Here is a 21126-nt window from a genome sequence, read left to right as displayed (position 1 = left end):
TATTATTATTATTATTATTATTATTATTATTATTATTATTATTATTATTACAGTGTAAGCGAACAGGCAGTGCACCTGTGCGCGCGTTCAGGACCGCTGCCGCCGCATGGGTTTACTTTCTCATTGATTTGTCTCGGTGATCTATTATCCAACTGTGCATTGTAAACGTGTACGATATTCATGATATTATATACTATTTCGTAACACGCACTTGCGTCGATATATTTTACGTGCGTACAACTATTGTACAGGTATTGCGTTTTGTGCGTAATATCATTATGTTATGAACAAAACGGTGCACTGTTATTATTATTATTATTTTACAACAGTGATTCATAATAAATAAAATCGCATTCCCTATTATTCTGGTTTAATACAATAAACCGTTTCCACGACCACGTATAGGTACCTACGTACAATATATAAACATATATCTTATAATTAAGGCTACAACGCAAAATATTATAAAGCGAGTTTGGCCTGCTCGCACTATACGCAGTACGTATAAAGCGGTTTAAGTATTTGACGATAAATCAAGTATGTGAAGTAAAAAAATTACGATTATATACGCTACAATGTATTGGCTACTCACTCAAGGGTATACAATATGCGTTATTTGTTAAAGTTCTACATAATAAAGACGTAGCGCTACGTTATACGTACATGTGCATTCAGGCTCGTGTTTAGGGGGAGGAACATGGGTAACGCCCGGGGGCGTCAAGTTTCAGGGGTGGCAAAATATTTTAGCAAAATTAATTTTAAAAATGATGTAGCTGATGAAAAAAAAAATAATACAGTATGTTCTATTATGTTATGATTTGTTTAATTTGTTAATTAAAAAAAGTATTAAACGATTTTCATTTATAAGTTATAATTTAATATTAAAGAATCTCGATTATAAACGAAATAATAAATGTTATATTATTATTATTATTTTTTTTTTTTTTTGGAGGGAGCATAAATTATATGCCCGGGGGTGCCAAATTTTTAAATACGGACCTGTATGCATTCAAGTGCAATATAATAATATCCTAATATCCTGTAACGATTTTTGTGTCAAACAAACATTGGACAGCGTTTTCGTACATATTTAGACGAAAAAACAGAACCTATAATAATGGTTTCCAAATATAGTTTAAATTTAATTGATATAAAGTTATAATTAAAAACGGCAAATTAGGATTCATAAGAATATTAAAATCAAAGTATTTATTGCTTAAATAGTGACAGATATTATATCTATCATTATTATATGAATAATAATATTGGAATTAACCTTAATCGTGGCACATTATATCAATTGCGGTATTCTTCTTATTGTAAGTTTCAGTATCAATTTCATAGTATACATAATTCTACTCTAGGCGGTAAAAATATTTTTTCGTTTGTTGAACACGATCAGAGGTGTAAACGATATTTTAAACGCTACGATTATGTGCGTGTACACGTGACCAATTCTATTGGTTCGCCGCGAAAAGAAATTAACGAAAAATGTGATGAAAACGCAACGATAAGTAACGCATTATTGCACACTGTGAATGCGGAAGTGCCGTGTATGCATTAAAAATACTTTTATTGTATTGAAATAAAAAGTAGTACCTAAATATAAATTACGTACAAACTAAATTAAACAAATGAAAAATAATTGGGTTCCACTAAAACATTAAAACTAGCTATGATTTCGAGGAAAAGTGGACTTTTATTCAATATTACCAACTACCAGTGTTAAACGTAACTAATTATCATGAGGAAATATTTTAGTGCCAATTGTATTCAAATATTTATTTATTGCAATATTTTAGTTACATACATATACTAGTAATAAATGTATGCGTGTTACCCTAGAGTATAACAGATGTTTCGGTTAAGTAAATTGAGTTTTCAAAAAATAATAAAATAGGGTTTAGTAATTTTTTTAACAAATTTAAACTGCACTTATGTCTTAAATTGGACTACATTATATTTATTGGTACGTGTTTTTAAGTTTTTATGTATTAGGAGTAAATAATAAAACAACATGCCCTAGTTAAAAGCTTCCGACTTCGCCTGTATTTCGTTTTTTTCTTTTTGCCTATTTCGATTTCTTTTAAGTGAAAATAATGATAAAAATTTTAAAAAAAACGTATAAAAAAATATTTGTCACGTCTTAACGAACTAGTTTGTGAAATAATCTAGTGGTTTTTAAACGATTTCAGTGAAACCATGTACATGGCAGTAGCCAATAACGAGAACATCAACTTAACATGACGCAATATACGTGTTATGGCTTTATACTACAGTGTCCGCGGTATAGAATTCCGAAGATGCATTGGATAAGGCTAGTTTTCTACTATGCGAGTACGGCGATAAACTGTAGCTGTAAAGGTACTTACTAATGATCGACGAGTGTATTTTTTCAACAATCCACAAACAAATGTACACGATTTCAATAATTTGTATTTAATATTATTTTATTAATCAGCTTTTGGCAAATTAGGACAACGAGAAAATAACTTACTACGCCTCAAAGCCAGTAATGCAGGGTTGTGTAACAACCTTCACGGATTTTGAACAATTTTTGTTTAATTGCAGTAACAAAATATTGCATTAAAAGACCGAAAAAAAAGTAACAATTTGAAACAATGGTATACAGATTGGATACGTTGAGACATTTTATAACGTTTCATAATGTACACCAGTATAATCAGTGACGGTGCAGAGAAGACCGATTAGTGTTCTTAATATTCCGTAAATGGAAAAATTATGTTGTAATATGATCGGAGCATATAAATACATGTTTAATTTTTTGGCATGAGAATAAGCAGTAATACTTTAAACAAAAGAAATTAATAAATATATTGATAAGTATAACATAATAACTTATGAATATTGGGTGTATACGAAAAAATGATCTTTGCAATGAAATATTGAATACCGTTGGCTTTGAAAATGTATTAAAAACAAACATTTTTATAAGATACTTTACGATCGATGTACTAAGTAGGTACCATACTATTAATACGAATGCAAATGTTAAGATTTCATTAGGTACCACTTTGGAAAACATAAAATTACCAAAAAAAAAAAAAAATCAAAATTACTTTTGAATATAAGTATATATGTAAATAAATCCATTATTTTACTAAACTTACTACTTGTAGTACTTACTACAATTTAAAAACATATTTTTATTTATTTATTTTTTTTTTTTTTTTTTATTCAGTTTTCACAGTAATATATTGGATTATTTTTAAACGTTGTTTAATAATTAATAAATTAATTGACTAGGATTTAGTTTTTCTTAAACATCCATTACAGTTATTGATGTAAATTGCTTTAGTAAAAATACGATGTTACTTATACTTTTAGATAACAAAATATTTTATAATTTAATATTATTTTAAAATAAATAAAAACTATAGATTATTTAAACTTTATAAAAATAATAACCTGTCTCAAATATTCGTATAATTATATTCACGTTACAATATATTGATTAGACTTATTTTTGCTCCTTATAATTTGTTGAATACAATTAAACTAACATCAATATTATCCTATGCTACTCGTATATTATATTATAGAATTATAAGTTTTAATAATAATTTATGATATTTGTTTAATAATTTTATTTGGGCCATGTTAAATATTATTTATAGAAATATATTGTATTGTATTTAAAGTACTTGATTTAATATTTATGCAGAAGAAACTTTTTAATTAATAAAAATACATTACTGATTTTAATCAATTATACTAATATCATGGAAAAAAAATTAGACAAGATATTTTTAAAATACGAACAATAGGAACTTGGTTCAATCTAAATTTTAATTCCACAGGCTAAAATATTTGGACTTGAGATTATTATTAAAATAGTTTATTTTACTGTACGTATAAATAATACTAACCTAAATATAATGTTGAAAGAAAAACTTTAGGAAGTCAATAAAAAAGAATCAAAAAGTAATTACTAATAATATTTTTTATTAGTTTTACTGGAAAATTGAATAATACTTAAATAACTTTAAACAATTATTAAAATATCTATTGCAATAATATTAATCGACTTTGTAAAATATAATTAGTTATATCACTTATTTTATTTGTTACGCTAGAAGTTCCATAAATGAATAACCCTTCTTCGTCAACTCTACTCCATATAGCAAACACTACTTAAATATAATTTAAATACACAGTGAGAGTGGTGTATTAAAAATATAAAAGATAAATACTGTTAATAAGTAAAATCTCTAGGTAATTCATTTATTTAGATTCAATTTATAAATAAAATTTAATTTAAAAAAAACAGCATTTTAAACTTTCATTTTTGTTCAATGTAGACTACATTCTCAAGGTTTAAAATTAAATACAATTTATGATACTAAAAAAACCTTAAGTCATAGGAAATAAAAATCTTATCATCTAATTTATATCGTCTAAATGTCTAAAAACTTATGAATCTATTATGTACCTATAACACAAATATTGTTACAAATAACAGTTTAAATGTATGCAGGATAAAAAATATTTAAAATTAACAATATTAATATTATTTAAATATTAATTTAATTTATAGAAGTCTATATTTCCATAAATTATCCACTGTAAAAATAATAATTTAGCCACAATTAATCAATTATAATGGATTGAGACTGTGAGTAGTGCCAATTCTTGATGTATTTAACAAATTTAACTTTCTTTCGATATTTTGTAATATTTAATTCAAGCATGAGTGTGTATAAGTATTATAAAATACATATTTATGGCTTGATCAATTACTACTTGTTAGCCTTATTAAGATAATAACTGAAGTTTTATAAAAAAGGAAAATACGTACATAATAATTATGTAAGAACTAAGAAGGAACACATACGTAAATGATTTATGTATGCATTCTACTTAGTTCTTTCGTATTATTTTCATAAATCGTATAAACCATAATTTCTAAATTTTATTGGGAAATTGAAGCAAGGTCTGAAAATATTAAAATACGTAATAGAGACAAATTAAAAAAAAACATTTTAGGTATTTATAAATGTAATTAAAAACCATGCAAAACAAAAATTAAATGAGCTAAGTCATTTTATGTATTACATTTTTATGGATTAGGTTGATTACGGGTAATGTCCATAAGCGCAACTAGGTGGGGGTTAGGTGGGATAAGCCCCCCAAATATTAATTTATTCTCCACATAAAAGATATATATACGAATTTTAAAGTAAAAGTAATTTATCAAAGAAATACCAAAAAAAAAAAATTAACCCCCTCCAAAAATAAAACCTTCGTTGTGCCTATGACGAAAGATACGACGAAAAAAGAAAAAATATATGAGTGGCAAAAGATCCAAGACTTAACCAAACTTAAAATTTACAGTAAAATTAGTCAATAAGTGGTAACTTAGATGACGAGTATATTGATATCAGAAGGCGGAAGTATTTAATCAGTTATTTAAAAAAAAGTATTATTGTAATAATATACAATGAATTTGACTGAAATAATTGTATCTATTTAATATGGTTTAAGACGTTTCAGTAAAAGTATAGACTAACATAGTGTACCAACTAATTCATAACCTATATTTAGTTGAACTTTATTTTAAGACATTTTTTTTTTTTTCGATCCGTTGATGAATAATTCATAAAATAGATTGTACTTAAATCATTACATTTTTCTAAATTTATACTTTTTTGTAAAATTTTTAGTCTCATTTAATTTACAAGTTATATCTAGATCAAGGATATTTTTAATTATGAATAAAATTAAGTTATATCTAATCTCGAACTCGTAGTGCACAATCATGTCTGAATTTTTAACTACATTTTTTTTAATCACTGAAAAATTTAACTTTGTATGATAATGTGCGTTATTTTTACTTTACAAAGTAGATGATTGATTATTCTATAACATACTTGGTATTTAAAATAAAAATATTTTGATGTAATTTTTGCTTATTGTATATTAGTTTTAATTGATAAATCTTAAAATATCAGATGGGTTAATAATTGTTTTAAAACGTTCTATTGTATCTATATTATACATTTTATAAAAATCAAAATATCAACAAGACTATGATGGATTATACAATCCTAAATTCTCAAGTATACACAGAACATTTAATGGTTATTTAATGGTTGAGAAATATCTATTGCAATAATGCATTTTGATCAAAGATTTTGAATTTTATAAAAATGAATTGTAGTCAGTTTGATTGTGCTTTAATTGTATTGATATTGGACACGTTCCGTACTTTTATATACAATAAAATAAATAATTAAATTATACGTAAATATTACATTTTACGATGATAAATTAATGCATAATAGCTGTCATTAAACATTATTTAAGTTTATTTGGATTGCATTAAGTCAATTATCACTGTATATAATTAAAAAATAATCAAGACAAATAAAATAAATATAAATCGTTTTTCAGATAATAAATCTACTTTTTTACCTTCTTATTAGTTGTTTATATACGTGAGCCACGCAATGCAACTTATCCTAATCATATTTCATATTTTAGTTTAATTCTCAAAATAAAATTAATCAATTAACTTTCTTAAACCTTCTTATATTCTAAATTAAGAATCATAACTATTGATTAAACATCATTGTGTATCGAGTTTAATAATATGACAAAAATGATGAAATATGTGGTTCGTGTGTTGATGGTAAAAGAGGACATAAATTGTTTATTACGCGTTTAAGTGTAAACTAGTTTTCAGACTAATAAACAAGGCCCATTTGGGTATCAAGTACAGGGGCGGCTACTTTGACTGGTATCAATGATCCAGTTTCACCGGACTATAAAACGTACTACTGTTATTCGAAATAGATCACACATCAATCAGCTTCTTCAGCAAGCACAATACCGTCATCTCTATTATTTACACTTTGCCGATCAACAAAAAAACAATCACCATGAAATCCGTAAGTACATATTATTTATTGTATTTTTATTCTTATTCGTCTCACCACCACCATACTACAATTCTGGTGTTTCTAGACATTTATTACGCAGCAGCACACATTTGTCAATGTGATTTATCGAGTGTAAATCTTTTACCGATTGTTTCTTTACAACTTTTATTTAGTTTGTTCAATTTATTTTCAAATTTCAAGTGTACAATAGAATGAGTTTTTTTTTGCTGGGTATCGATTTTCCTTATATATAAACTTATACTTCCAATTTCACGATCGTTTGCGTTCGACACGGAATCGCATACGATACTTCAAACCACACGGTCTCGGAGGAAGCTCGCTAAAATCGTTTAATCATCGTTTAATCATCTTAGCTATTGACGATGAATTTTAAAATATTTTTTCATTTAATCAAACATTAGTTTTGCAATTCTTTATTATTATTTTTGACTCAAAAGGAGTCCCGGAAATAGGTAGTTCACAGGACCTCGTACCTACAAATCAAGCGGAAATTTTCGCATTTTTCGGTCCTTCCTTTTACTTCCCACTACTAACCTAAGGGCACACGTGTGCAATAATAATTATTGACGTTTTTTTACATTTCAGTTCGTAGCTGTCGTTTTGCTTTTGGCCGCTGTCATCGTGTGCACTTTTGCCGCCGAGGAAGCCAACAAACAGCAAACCAAGACGACCGAGAAGCGCAACATCTACGGACTGGGCTACGGATTTCCAGCTGCTTACCACGCGCCGTTGACCTACCCAGCTGCCCCGTTGGCCCTGCCGACGTCCATCATCTCGCCGATCAAGTACCACGCACCCCTCTCCTACCACGCCCCGCTTTCCTACCACGCTCCTCTTCCCTACCATGCCCCTCTTTCCTACGCCGCACCTCTTCCATACCACGCCCCTCTCTCTTACCACGCACCCCTGTCCTATCACGCTCCCCTCCCATACCACGCGCCCATCTACAAGGCCCCGTATTTCGCCTCGTCCCTCTACTGAGATGACTTCGTGGTACACGACTAACGCGGTCCCGCTCCAGTGACCCGCACGACAAAAACACATTTCTACATGAATACATGCAACGCGTACTACACCGTTATCATTGTTATCACCGTCCCCGATGATGATGATTACGATGATAACCCATATTATAATATTGTATATATTCATGAACAACATAATATTGTAACGTGTTTAAATAAAAGAACATCATTGTCTTAAAAACTGTTAGAGTTTATTCATTTCGTCCGATCGACGTATCGTTTCGACAGCATATTATTATTACGGGAATATATTATAATAACCGGGTGCCGTCCATTCGGTCGTCCAAAACGTATTATTTTTTCGTCGACACCACGGGCGCGTTGCCGTTGACGTTGTTACCGTTGTTGGGCGACGACGAACTGAAGTAACTGTAAGAATACGGAACCGGACTCGAGGATTGTTGCGGCTGGTACGCGACCGGATATTGCGACGGTTGATAGGCGATCGGATACTGTGAAGGTTGGTAGGTGATCGGATACTGCGACGGTTGGAAGACAGCCGGGTATTGCGACGGCTGGTACGCGGCTGGATATTGAGACGGCTGGTACGCGGCTGGATATTGAGACGGCTGGTACGCGGCCGGATAGTGTGACGGTTGATAGGCGGCCGGATACTGAGACGGCTGGTACACGATCGGATATTGAGACGGCTGGTACGCGGCCGGATATTGAGACGGCTGGTACGCGACCGGATATTGAGACGGCTGGTACTGGGCCGCGGGCACGTACGACTCCGCGCCGGGGTAGTACGCCGGTACCGACGGGTTGCCGTTCGGTTGCACCACGCAAGTGGGCAAATAACTCGGCTGGTACGCAGTCGGTACCGTGTTGGACGCGGGTTGCGCGGGCTGCGGTGTCGGTTGCACGACGACCGCGCCACCACCGCCGTTGCCGAACGATGAGATTTCGCGTTTCTCGTCCTTGACGGCTCGAGGGATCTTTACTTCGGCAGCAGCGGCTACGAACACGACGACCATGACGATCACCTACGAAATAAAAACGTCGTTTTAGAAATTATATAATACCACGATCGTTGCTAAAAATATTCTCTTATACCTATTCGATACACATTTTTTTGGTGTGCATCGAAAAGTGCTTTTACGACGGGCATATCTACTAAAACTGTTTACTAAAACTTTGTACTTTTCTGTAGTCGCTTAGGACAACTACATTTTATATTACATTTCGAGAAGCTCGTGTTTGTGTTAGTACGGTAGAATATACCTACATAAAATATACAATATTACTGCAGTATTTTCATATTTTTTTTATAAGCGTATTATAGTTATAGTAAATAACTCGATGTACGTATCAATCATAACAAATCACTACGGTTCATGTGCATAACCCGTTATAAAAATATATTCAAAATAATTGTACCTATACTTAATACTCGTATTTCCGTTGCGTAAGAACCGAACATCTCCTGCACAAACTGTGCATCAAAGGACTATGTCTGCGAAATAGATAATTATTGTCTGCGAATTTAGTAGGTATAGAAGATTAATAGTTTTTTTTTTTTTTTTGTATAGAAGTACGAGTAGAAGCACTGTATAATACGTAACACGCCAATGGAATGAAAATCGAATAAAATTTTTTGATACATAAAATATACAATATAATAATATATATATAAATACGACTTAAATTAATTTGAGCCATCATAAGTAAATATCAACTCTCAGAATTTGTAAGATATTACCTTATTAATAAAATAAATGTTTATAATTTTAAATGCGTAACGCGTTAATATAAACAGTTTAAAAATTAAATTGTATACACAATTTTTTGAACTTACTAAACTACTAATGTGTGTTAATTAAACAAATTATATATAACAATATTTAAATATAAGTGTATACAACAGATATCAATAGATCAGTTATTTTTCAAAGTGAACATTTGTACAATTTTTAACTACGTAGTTATTTTTATTAAACTTATAACTCGATTATATCAATTAATTATACACATAATACTGTAAATATTTTGACACAGGAATTATTTTCTATTACAAAAACATATTTCATAAAATATACATTTTTCAAATGTTAATACTCGTAGATTAATCCATAAATATATCTCGAAACCACCGACATTTAACTTGAAAATTAATTTTTATTAGTACTTGATATGTTTAAAAATTTTAGGCTATCGATTTTTATTTAGAATCATTATTTAAGTATATTAAATTGTCATATTGAATACAAATTTAGGTACTCTTTGAGAAATTAAACAAAATTTACGAGTAGAAATGCGTTCTGTACTGGTGATTTTATTAGTTTTATTTCATAATAAATATTAAATATGTATAGACATAAATATTTATATACATCATATCTTAAACATATATATTTGTATATCATAAGTAGATACCAATATTATAAAATAAATATGGTTTAACTAATTTAATTATATGTGAATTAAATTTACTCACCAAAGAATTCATGTTGTTGAAGTATTGAACCTATATAAAAAAATAACCACAATAACCAATCGAGAGTCTAAGTGTTAGTACTTCGTATTAGGACGCATCAGTCCTTTTATATACCGTTGGAAATTTTGATGTGATAATCAAAATATCTAATCTTCTTCTTATTGTCATCATACAATAGTATTAGAAGGTTGCTTAAGTACTAAGTAACCACATTTTTCTACATCATACCTTGACTATTATTAAACAACAATTAACCGCATTTTCTTTTCATTTTTATCCGATCTTCTTCCTATAATGATAATTTCGAAACTAAATTGTTCACATTTTATAAAGTAATTAATCTTGTATTTATATTCCATATAGGTAACATAATACCCTTCAGTATACAACTCATTGAGTAACGAGGTCTTTGAAATTAATTTTTACGTAATATAGTACCATCAAAGATTATCATTATCGACTGTTGCTATTAACATAATCAATACAGATAAACGAGTGAGGAAGTGATTCAATTTGATCAACCTAATTAGTACAATTTTTATCAATCGCATTAGTACGTTGGTAATAAATTCACTAATTTATACTTTGTCACCATATGATAGAACCTGACTTGAATTAAATACAGAAACATGAATTACATTTTCTCTTTTTAGTTTTGATTACTCGAGGTGTCATCAAAGAGTTTAGTTTTTTTTTCTTAATATTATCCATGTCTCACTAATATCAAGTATAGTACTTAAATAGTATCTTGAAACAATGTTTACGTTTAATATTATCAATTGAAAACGAATCGCTTATTTAAATGTAAATAGTTTTTATACCAATAATTGTTTTTAAACGCGGTAGTATTTTTACGTCTTAGTGGACGAGAGTTAAAAAATACACAAGTTTGTACCAGATCCAACACAATGAATATATCCACTACAATTTATTATAGCCAAATCTCACCTATAAAATACCATGCAATTCCCATCAGTTATTCAGACATTAGTCTCTCATTCATATCTACGATAGTCTCCAGCGCTTATTCAGAATGACTTTTACCTTAGATCAGTGATTTTCAACCTTTTCCAAATCGCAACCACAAATTTTTATTTTTTTAATGTGAGCCTTACACATAATAAATAATAGAAAATGAAGTATGTTTGAATACGTACATTTAAAAAGATTAAAAACATTTAAAAAAAATAAATAATATGAAAATATACATTAGTAATCTTTTTGTTTTAACGGGAAACTTGTGCTGAAATTTTCTAAATTATAATTTCCATGCTAGGTTTTATATTAAAAGCTGTTATCTAATAATTGACTAAAATTATTGAAATACACGCATACGGTACAAGTGTAAAAGTAACCAGATATTAAATGTCAATCCAATTAAGACCGGTGACCACAACCGCTTATAATTAATAATCCGTAGACATAACAGTATCTGCAGATAAGATTACGCTTCACGCTATTTTATTTGAAATATTATTGTACTTTCATAATAATTAGATTAAATTAATAAATTTTGAAATTAATAACAATTTATTCATTATTTTTGGGGACCTCCAAACTATCTTTTGCGACCCTTGGGTTGAAAACCATTGCCTTAAACGATAAAAGATTACCTGTCATCTTAAAAGCCTGGAATTCTCAATGGCGATTTCGACCTGGAAATTGAATTCGATGTAGCCAGTCTTCAAATATCAATTCGTTCGTATGAGAGATTAGAATGAGAGCCAGCAACCTTATATTTATCATTGCTTCGTCATATTTTCGTAATTCGAAACTGTAATATACCTATATATATATATATTAAATTTAAATTATTCGAGTTTATTGTTTTGCTCCATTTTCTATTGGTGAACTGGCATTCTAGTAGTAAGCTTAATCATAACAATTTATATAACAATTAAATTGTTGTGGTACTAAACAATGATTCCAACCTCAGTCCGTAAATTTAATTCTAGAGCTTAACCCAAAAGAGTAATATTCATATAAAATAGCTCTTCACTATATAACTAAGTGAAATATGCTCTACTACACTGCAATAAATTATTTAACTTAATAATTTATAGTTAAGTGTAAATTAAACATTATCTTTCATCACATACTTTCGATGTTATTTCATCTATGATAATAATAAAAAATATTTTTGCTATTTTTATATAACTGATCAATGAAAAATACTGCGCATTTCCGCTGAATAATAAAGTATAATGTAATTTTAGTTATCATAAATAAAAAATATTTGATCGTATTATAAAATTCATAGTTAAAAATTATAATTACTTTGACGGTAGTTAATATCGAAGAGAATTATATGGTGATATAATATATAATTTAATTTATGATGACACCGGAAATAACAAAACAATATGCAATAAATTTCAACTTGTAAGGAAATATTTTTTGACAGATATAAAATGTATTAACACGCATTAGGCTCAGCCACTTGTTACAACTTGCAGATCCGGTTTTTATGCGTATCTGCGTTCTTTCATTTAGTGATATTTACTGAAATTCATCGTAACAAAATTTCACTAGTGTTTCCTTATTATGTTTTAATATCCTAGATATATTTTAATATTATTTTATTAATGCACATTTTTTCATGTTATAACATAAGTTATTTGACTATATTAAAATTATAATTATTAAGTAATAGTATGTATAATATGAACATTAAAACATGTACGATTTCATATTTATCCAGGATAAAACAACCTAATTTATTTAAAAAATAGGCATATAATGTATAAATTATATAGGTATATAAATTCCTTCCCGTTCATTTCGTTCCAAGGCCCTCTACAGAATGTCCCACATGCTACCACAAACTATATGGCTAATGAGCCTTTAAGACGCTTAATTAATTTACTAATGCAGACCCTGCCTCCGACGATTTGCTAAGCTGTGTATATATTTATAACATAAGTTATTTTAATTGGATAGATTTTTTTTTCTTATTATATTAATGAATAAATGTATAGATTCAATTTTGATTTTATAAAGAATTCTGTTAAAAAAAATATGTAATATTTAATGTCCAAATGACTTATATAGAGCCCGTGTAACTAATTAAAATAAAATAAAATATTATGAAATATCTAAAATTATAAAAATATTTAGTTGTTTTCCATAAAATTATTTACTATTGAAAATTTTCAAAATCTTTTTACTTTATTTATTTCATTAATTATATATGAACCTTTGATCAGTTCAGTTTTAATTATACGAATTAAAAACTAATACCTATTTACCTATTTTACTTACTTATATTTATTTCAGTATGCACATATCTAAATAATTTGGTTATCATATTTTAAATATCAATAATTAATAATTAATTTTAATTTTGAAGTTCAACAGCTAGTTCAAATGTATTTCTATACTCGCTAATTTATCAGCTAATCTTAGTGGTAAATTAAAAATGAAAATAATCATAACTTACTTATAAAACGATTTTTTAATTTACTTATTCAATTTCATAATAATTATAAAATAGTTTTGGAATTTGAATTTTTTTTCAACATATATTTTATTCGTATAATGCCAATGGGATATAATACATTTTGAGCTTATATTACAAATAAACAATTTATTTACTTAGACATAATAATAGTAATATAGTATGTACTTAATAATTATTAACTATTAAGTATAAATAATAATATGACTAATAAATATGAATATAAATAACTAATGCTATAACCAATATTAAATTATATTTAATTCACTTTTACATAAATTAAAAGTATAAGTTTTTCTTCTTATTTTTCATGCATACTTATACTTTGAGTTAAATTTAATTTTTTTAGTTTTATTTTATGATTAATATTATAATAAAATTTATAATAGTGAAAAATCTTTTCCTTTTTTTTGCGATTAAAATTTATTAAAATAAAAAAGAAATTTATTACTTTATTAACATTAAATTATAAAATATAAATAATAATTTATAAAACACAACTTCTTGTTAACTCTCTCTCTTTTTATTCTAGTCATAAGATAAAAATTTAAACTTACTAAAATTATTGGACGAGAATTGAAAGTATTTTTTATTTTTAGCTTAAAATTATACTGGTGGACAAAAATAATTACTGATGTTCAATATTACTCTTAGTATTGTAGATAAGTCTATGTCAATTGTCTATTTACCATGATAAATAAAGAACTCATGCAATCAGTGCATAATACAAAGTAAGGGAGTAACACGATATTTATATATGTAATGATATAGGTAATGTTGATTTTAAATTTAAATAATTACAATTAAAATTTTCTTATAAATATTTTTCTTCTATAATATACCTGTAGGTATACCAATATTCACTATTAATATTTGTGTACATAGTTTTTAAGACATGTTTTAACTGATTTTGGATAAAATCAATATTTAATACTTCTACATCTTAATAAATTATATATCATTTGATCCATATATACTTTAATATTAACAAATAATATTTAAATAAACATTTATGGTACAAGCCACAAGGTTATATCTATCATTTACAGTTGATAGACAGTAAAGCCACTGCTCACGTAATAAATATATAATATAACATTAGGTGAAATTAATGTTACCTGGTGATAGAATCAGTTTTATGATTGCCAAATTGAAAAAAGTTACAAAATACCTAGACTTACCATTTTTGGTCAATTATAATAGAAAGTGATTGATGTCGCAGAGAAGTCACGTGATTTTGGAAATAATCGTATCTTATACTCATGCTAATGATTTCGGTAAAAGAATTGAAGATTTTTTTTAAGGAAACTTGTTTGGCAGCCTGAAATTCGACTATTGATCTTACGTTTTCGTTATTAATATTTTATTATACCTCTTGATTATTGTAATCAGCCCCCCTCCCCCGTTGTTTTCTTAAATATTACTCCTACCCGTTACGAGTTTGACATAACCATTGGAGAAACAAGTAAATAAAATAATTTTTTTTTTTTACCTTTTAGTGTAAAATTATTCACCTAAAGTAGGAATGTCATTCATAAAACTACATAATGACTTAATGAAATTACGTATTAAATGCGTATTCGTGTAGTACCACTATGATTGTATTTTATTATGATATTTTAGTAGGCGAAACTGAATGAGACACAAGTCATATACTGATCATATACAGTTATACTGGCAATGCCACTGAGTTTTAATTCACACGGTGACAAGCTCAATGTCGCGGATAGAAAGCTAATTTAGTAATACTATACAACAAGTTTTCAATTAGATAAGCGATTTTTTTTTTCTACTGAATTCATTGATTTTAAATATTTTTTTTTTTTTTAGTGAATATTGTTATAGAAACTCATACTATATCTGATAATATGATGTGATTTAATCTTGCAAGGCTAAAATAAGGGCAAACTTTAAGGAATTTATCATAACAGAAAATTGACCATTCACATTCATAAATTAAATTCAAACATAGATATTCAAAACTTTGTAAAAATGTTTATGAAGTAAAATTATATCAATATTTTCAAATATTAACTATGTAACCCCAAAAGGAAGATACCTATTATAATCAAATATCTATTTTTTTTTTTTTATTGTAAACATAATATTATGTCTATAGAAATCTAAAATAAATAATTTGTAATAGTAAAAATATTATAAAAAAATTTAACCTAACCTAACAATAAAAAACCTTTTAAAATATTGTTGGTGTTGATTCACATTTTATTAACAATAAGGAAAACTATCAAAAAATTTAAAAATAATAATTTTTTAATGTAACTCTGGACTTGTATAAGAATCATAAAGTATTTTAGAGTATTTCTCACATACAAAAATATTGTAAATTAAGTAGACTTAAAAAATACAAAATGATAAAACCTTGAGATAGTTGAATATTTTTTTATTACCAGATATAAGTAAGCCCTGATAATTTAATTTCAATACTTTTATGTAATTAATATGAAATAAAATCACCAATATTTTTACTTAAACAGTTATAGTATACTTTAGAAATAATTTAAATTGAAAAATACCCAAGTTTTATTTCTTTTAAAAAATTATAGTTGAGTTGATAATATATAACGGAATCACTTTTCGAATAAGGAAATGTATTTACCGTAAATATAAAACATTCTATGGAAGTTTTAAACAATAGAAAGTGGAATTCTAACCTGTATAGATATTATTTTCTCCTAAATTAAACTCGCCTTTATAAGGAATTGTATTATAAAAATAAAATCTACTAAATGATTAATAACAATTATTTATTTTTTATTTATTTATTTATTTTATAAATATATTTGATTTTGAACATTACCCGGTGTTAAAGTAATAATTTATAATGACTTAAATGGTTTTTTTATGAAAATGAACATTATTGAAGGGAAAAGAGGAAGAAAAAGATCAAAAAAATATATGATTGGATTCGATTGAGAATGATATGAAGGCCATTAGTGCATGCGTAGGGGATGTGGAAAATCGAGACGAATGAAGGTTTAGGACAAGGATGGCTGAACCCAAATAGTTTGGAGAAAGAAAAAAAGAAGGAGAAAAATATTTAAATATTGTTTTTACATCCACCATATTCAAAATTATTTTTTTTTTTCTTTTTGATTCTATACAGTCAAGTATAGACTATATACATAGTCAAGTACTATGTACTATTAAGATGTTTGCTTTACATATGATTTATAAATTTAAAAAACAATTAATTTCGTATTTTTGTGTGTTATTTTATTTATTGTTATACAATTTTCATGCGTTTATACTTAAAATTCATAAGGTTCCAAAATTATACAAGTACATACCTACAACCACGGGCCATATATTAGCTCTGAGAATAAGAAAAAGCAGTAGTTGATAAGTTAATACATTTCCATATTAATTCTGGTAATTAAAGTATAATAGTAGTAGATATACAAGTGAACAATGTTTGTTATTGAACATTTTTTACTGATACACAAAACTAATTTTTCTAAGGTGTATGTAATACAAAACACATTAAAATGTCTACCATTATATAATAAAAATATATCTTACAAATAAAATAAAAATATTTTACATACCAAATCAAAACAGTTTCAACTAAATCATATAATGAACATAGTGAACAAAATATTTACACCTTGTTAGTGAAAAAATATAATACTTTTGTATTCAAATACCTAAGTAATATAATAAATAATATATGTATTGTTATATATATACCTAAATAGCTAATTGTAATTATATTTGAAGGATTGTGGTATTTATAAAATCCAAATTGTTATTTTTTTCGGTTTACTAATAGTATACTATCTAAACAGCAATAACCAATAAATATGATCAAAAACGTTGAGAAAAATTTTATAATTACTTTCTACTTTGAATATTAAAGGCCTTTAAAGGTTAATTTATAAGTATTAGATTCAGTAACAGCCTAATTATTGGTTATGTTGAAGTTTTAAAATTCTTAATCGAAATAAGAAATCACCATAAGAATTGATCGGTTTTATTTATCAAGTCGTTAATTCCTCTATTGCTTATCAAATCTAAAGGCTTGGGGAAGAAGACCTCCAAATCTAAATCGATTGAAGATTTTTGTTAACCGAACAATGCAATTTTAGTTGATCAAATTTTCAAAAAAAGTAATAATTTCATAGAGTAAATATACCGATTTCCTTATCAGAATCGTTACCGGTTTTTATGGTTAGTTATGTCACTATAGTCACGACACCATACGGCCATATATCAGATATACAACGGTCGGTTGACAAGGGATCGGAATAATTCTACAAACGACCGGTTTGTCCGGAGGATGGTCCCCGGTAGTATTCCCGGTTGCCCCGGAGAAAGTCTTATAGAAAAATGCGTACGATCAAAGTAGTATATATAATCCGATTGCTCCGTGAAAATCGTCAGTCAACAACAGCACACGCCACAGTGCGAACCATAAACGGGAACACTGCCACATACCCAATTAAACGTGCATACTGTTATCAAAAAAATCAACGGAATCGAATCGTTCAAAATGAAAATACACGTGAGTTTTTGTTATTATTTCAACTATGATTATTTGTAATTTCTGGGTGAACAATTTTCAAACCTAATTGTACGCGTCGCAATTTTTTTTTTTTTCATCGAACAATCATTAGTGTTTAACTACTAACATTTTCATAAAAACACATTAGTTCATCATCAAAAATGCGGGAGAAATATGTTAAACTAAGATCAAGAAAAATCATGGGATTTCTATCAGCATTTTTTTTTTCTTTAGAAACACGGTATTTTTTAATACCATACAGATAGCGAAAGCATTATGGTTTTCATTAGATACTCTTTTACAACGCGATACGCGTTTTATGCTGTTTTATGCTGTTCAATTCATCAAATTATAAGAGCAATATAATATTTTCTATCATAATAACTCGATTAATCATTGACCAACGATTACGAACAACAATTTTTAGCCGTTCAATGAATAGGGGCATATCTAAATACTGACGTCGTCAGTGACTCCCTGATACGTTTCGAGTTCATCAAACATTTTTCTCGAGATCCGAACCGACGGTATATCGCGATTTCAGCCAGTAAAAAAAAAAAAAAAATTAACAAATAATCCGATTGCGATTACACGTGGGGGCGGGGGAGGCATGTAAATTGGTATAGGATAGGGCACGTTTGGCAGACGACCCGTGCTAAGGGGGCGAAATCGTTTGCGAACGGTACGCGAACCGGAAGACATGTCGGAACGGTTGTCGTCTTCCGGTTCACGAGCAAGCGCCCAGGATGTGCGGAGAAAATTGTTCAATTCGTTTTTCACCGTGCGCTGCAGGTGATCATCGGTCTGGTCGGTTTCGTCGCGGTCGCCGTGCGCGCGGAGGACGCGGCCGTCGAGCAGACGAAAAATGTGGAGCAACAGCAGCAGCAGCAGCAGTCGGTCGACGAGGACCATCAGTCCAACAAACGTAGCGTGGTCGGCGAGGAGTACGGCGCCGAGGAGGCGTACGCTCCGTCCGGCGTGGCCGACGCCGGCGATTCGTACGCGCCCAGCGCGGAAGCTTACGCGCCGTCCTCCGCGGCCGCCGACGTACCGGCTCCGGTCGCTTACAGCTCGGGCCCGATCGCTTACAGTTCGGGCGCGGCTTACGGCCCGTCGGCTTACGCGGCCCCCACCGCTTACGCCGGCCCGTCCGCTTACGCCGCGGCCGCCGCTCCGGTCGGCATCGCCGCCGCGCCAGCTGCCTACGGTTACGGACCTACCGCGTATTCCGCTGGGTAAGTTATACGCTTGGATTACGGTTACGGCGACGATCTCGTTGTCGTTTCCGTTGGTATTGATCGCGTTCGCGTGCGTACGGGGATTGGTCGAGCGACGGTGGTGACCGTGAATAATTGAAATTCATTTTTTTTGCATAACGTACATAGAGGAAAAAAAAATTCATGGAAAACCGTGGACGACGAGAGGAGAAGAGAAAGAGAGAGAGAGAGAGAGAGAGAGAGAGAGAGAGAGAAGAAAAACGAGGATTACGTAAATTATATAAAATTCACGTTTCGACTGCATGTCCGCTGTTACAGTTGTAACAACGACGATGTTCAAATGTAATGTAGATCTTTCGACCGTAGTTCTCGGTTAGGCGGGATCGAGTGGTCGAAAACGGGACGAGAACGACGTTTTTCCGACGTCGTGTTCTTCTCGTCGCCCGCAGTCGCATCGTTTCCGTCATACCTCGTTGTGCACACAACATTATCATTATTATACTAACATTACATCAGTGGCTGGTGGCCACGTAACAACCTAACCGGTGTCTTTGGCCGTAACCGGACACGTTTTCATGGTAAAACTCGCAGCCCACGCGTAATCGATTCCGCGCCGCCGGACGGAAATCGCGTGCATTGTTGACAGTGGGCCGCGACCAATTATTACATCGTTTACCGCCGCCACGAGAGCAAATCCGTGAAAACGACTGTCGTCCGGATAGTTATGATTATAATAATAATGATAATGATAACGGTGTGGAAAAATTAAACGGGGAAAAAAACAACGCACGCGTACAACCATAATGGTGTATCCACATGTGCAACACCGATTTGTTTTCTTTTTTCATTTTTTTTTAACTAATTTTTTTCCTTTTCAATCGGATTTTCCAGACCCGCTTACGCCCCGGCGTACGGACCCGAACACGTCATATCGCAACACGTCGAGATCAACCGCGCCATACCCGTGCCCGTGTACAGGACCGTAGCCGTGGGCGTGCCGCAACCCGTGCCCGTCCAAGTGCCGTACCCGGTGCCGGTAATCAAGACGGTCGCGTACCCGGTCGAGAAACCCGTGCCGTACCCCGTGGACAAACCGTACCCGGTGCACATCGAGAAGAAGGTCCCGGTGCCGGTGGACCGACCGTACCCGGTGCCCGTGTACAAGATCAAGCACATCTACCACGAGCCCAAGTGGACCAAATGGCTCAGCGGCTGGTAGTATAAGTCCGCGACGTAAGGCACCCTCGACAGCCGTGTATCCTGTTTCTGTCTTCTTGTAACGATATTCGTTTTCCTTTTCGGACAGCGACGTGACACTTGACTACATATTATTGTATATAACCGCGTTCTTATAAATATATGTAAATAAGTTATGTAAGCACTCAAGTGTTACGGTACTGATGATAATTGTGGACTGATACCATACACGTTGCCGATGGGCATTTTTATGAATAATTTTTTATTTTGTATAATAACCTTGTTGACTAGTATGTATTTCAAACGCAATAGTAAAAAATAAATATAACATTATGACATCCATAAAAA

General features: G+C 30.2%; 3 protein-coding genes across 3 annotated transcripts; 2 read left to right on the top strand and 1 right to left on the bottom strand.

Annotated features, from left to right (window-relative positions):
* The first annotated feature begins 6803 nt into the window (after nt 1-6803).
* Nucleotides 6804-8129, top strand: LOC112686054 (cuticle protein 12.5-like). Its single transcript, XM_025558161.1, has 2 exons — nt 6804-6911; nt 7509-8129. Exons 1-2 carry the CDS (start codon nt 6903-6905, stop codon nt 7902-7904), a joined length of 405 nt encoding a protein of 134 aa, XP_025413946.1. The 5' UTR covers nt 6804-6902; the 3' UTR covers nt 7905-8129.
* On the bottom strand, nt 8118-10477 carry LOC112686053 (adhesive plaque matrix protein). Its single transcript, XM_025558160.1, has 2 exons — nt 10386-10477; nt 8118-8934 (listed from the first exon to the last, which is right to left on the bottom strand). Exons 1-2 carry the CDS (start codon nt 10395-10397, stop codon nt 8242-8244), a joined length of 705 nt encoding a protein of 234 aa, XP_025413945.1. The 5' UTR covers nt 10398-10477; the 3' UTR covers nt 8118-8241.
* A 7748-nt stretch (nt 10478-18225) lies between these two features.
* LOC112686144 (LIM domain-binding protein 3-like) lies at nt 18226-21126 on the top strand. The gene is made up of 3 exons (XM_025558320.1): nt 18226-18364; nt 19157-19599; nt 20473-21126. Exons 1-3 carry the CDS (start codon nt 18353-18355, stop codon nt 20798-20800), a joined length of 783 nt encoding a protein of 260 aa, XP_025414105.1. The 5' UTR covers nt 18226-18352; the 3' UTR covers nt 20801-21126.

This window comes from Sipha flava, unplaced genomic scaffold (assembly GCF_003268045.1).
Source record: "Sipha flava isolate LNK unplaced genomic scaffold, YSA_version1 2_pilon_pilon, whole genome shotgun sequence".
Lineage (NCBI taxonomy): Eukaryota > Metazoa > Arthropoda > Insecta > Hemiptera > Aphididae > Sipha > Sipha flava.
The sequence above is the reverse complement of the archived record's forward strand: the minus strand, read 5'-3'. Positions and strand labels throughout refer to the sequence as shown.

Excerpts from the sequence above, each read along its gene's own strand:
- LOC112686144 (XM_025558320.1), top strand. Across the intron at positions 19,600-20,472 it reads CCTACCGCGTATTCCGCTGG|ACCCGCTTACGCCCCGGCGT; the intron begins GTAAGTTATACG and ends CGGATTTTCCAG.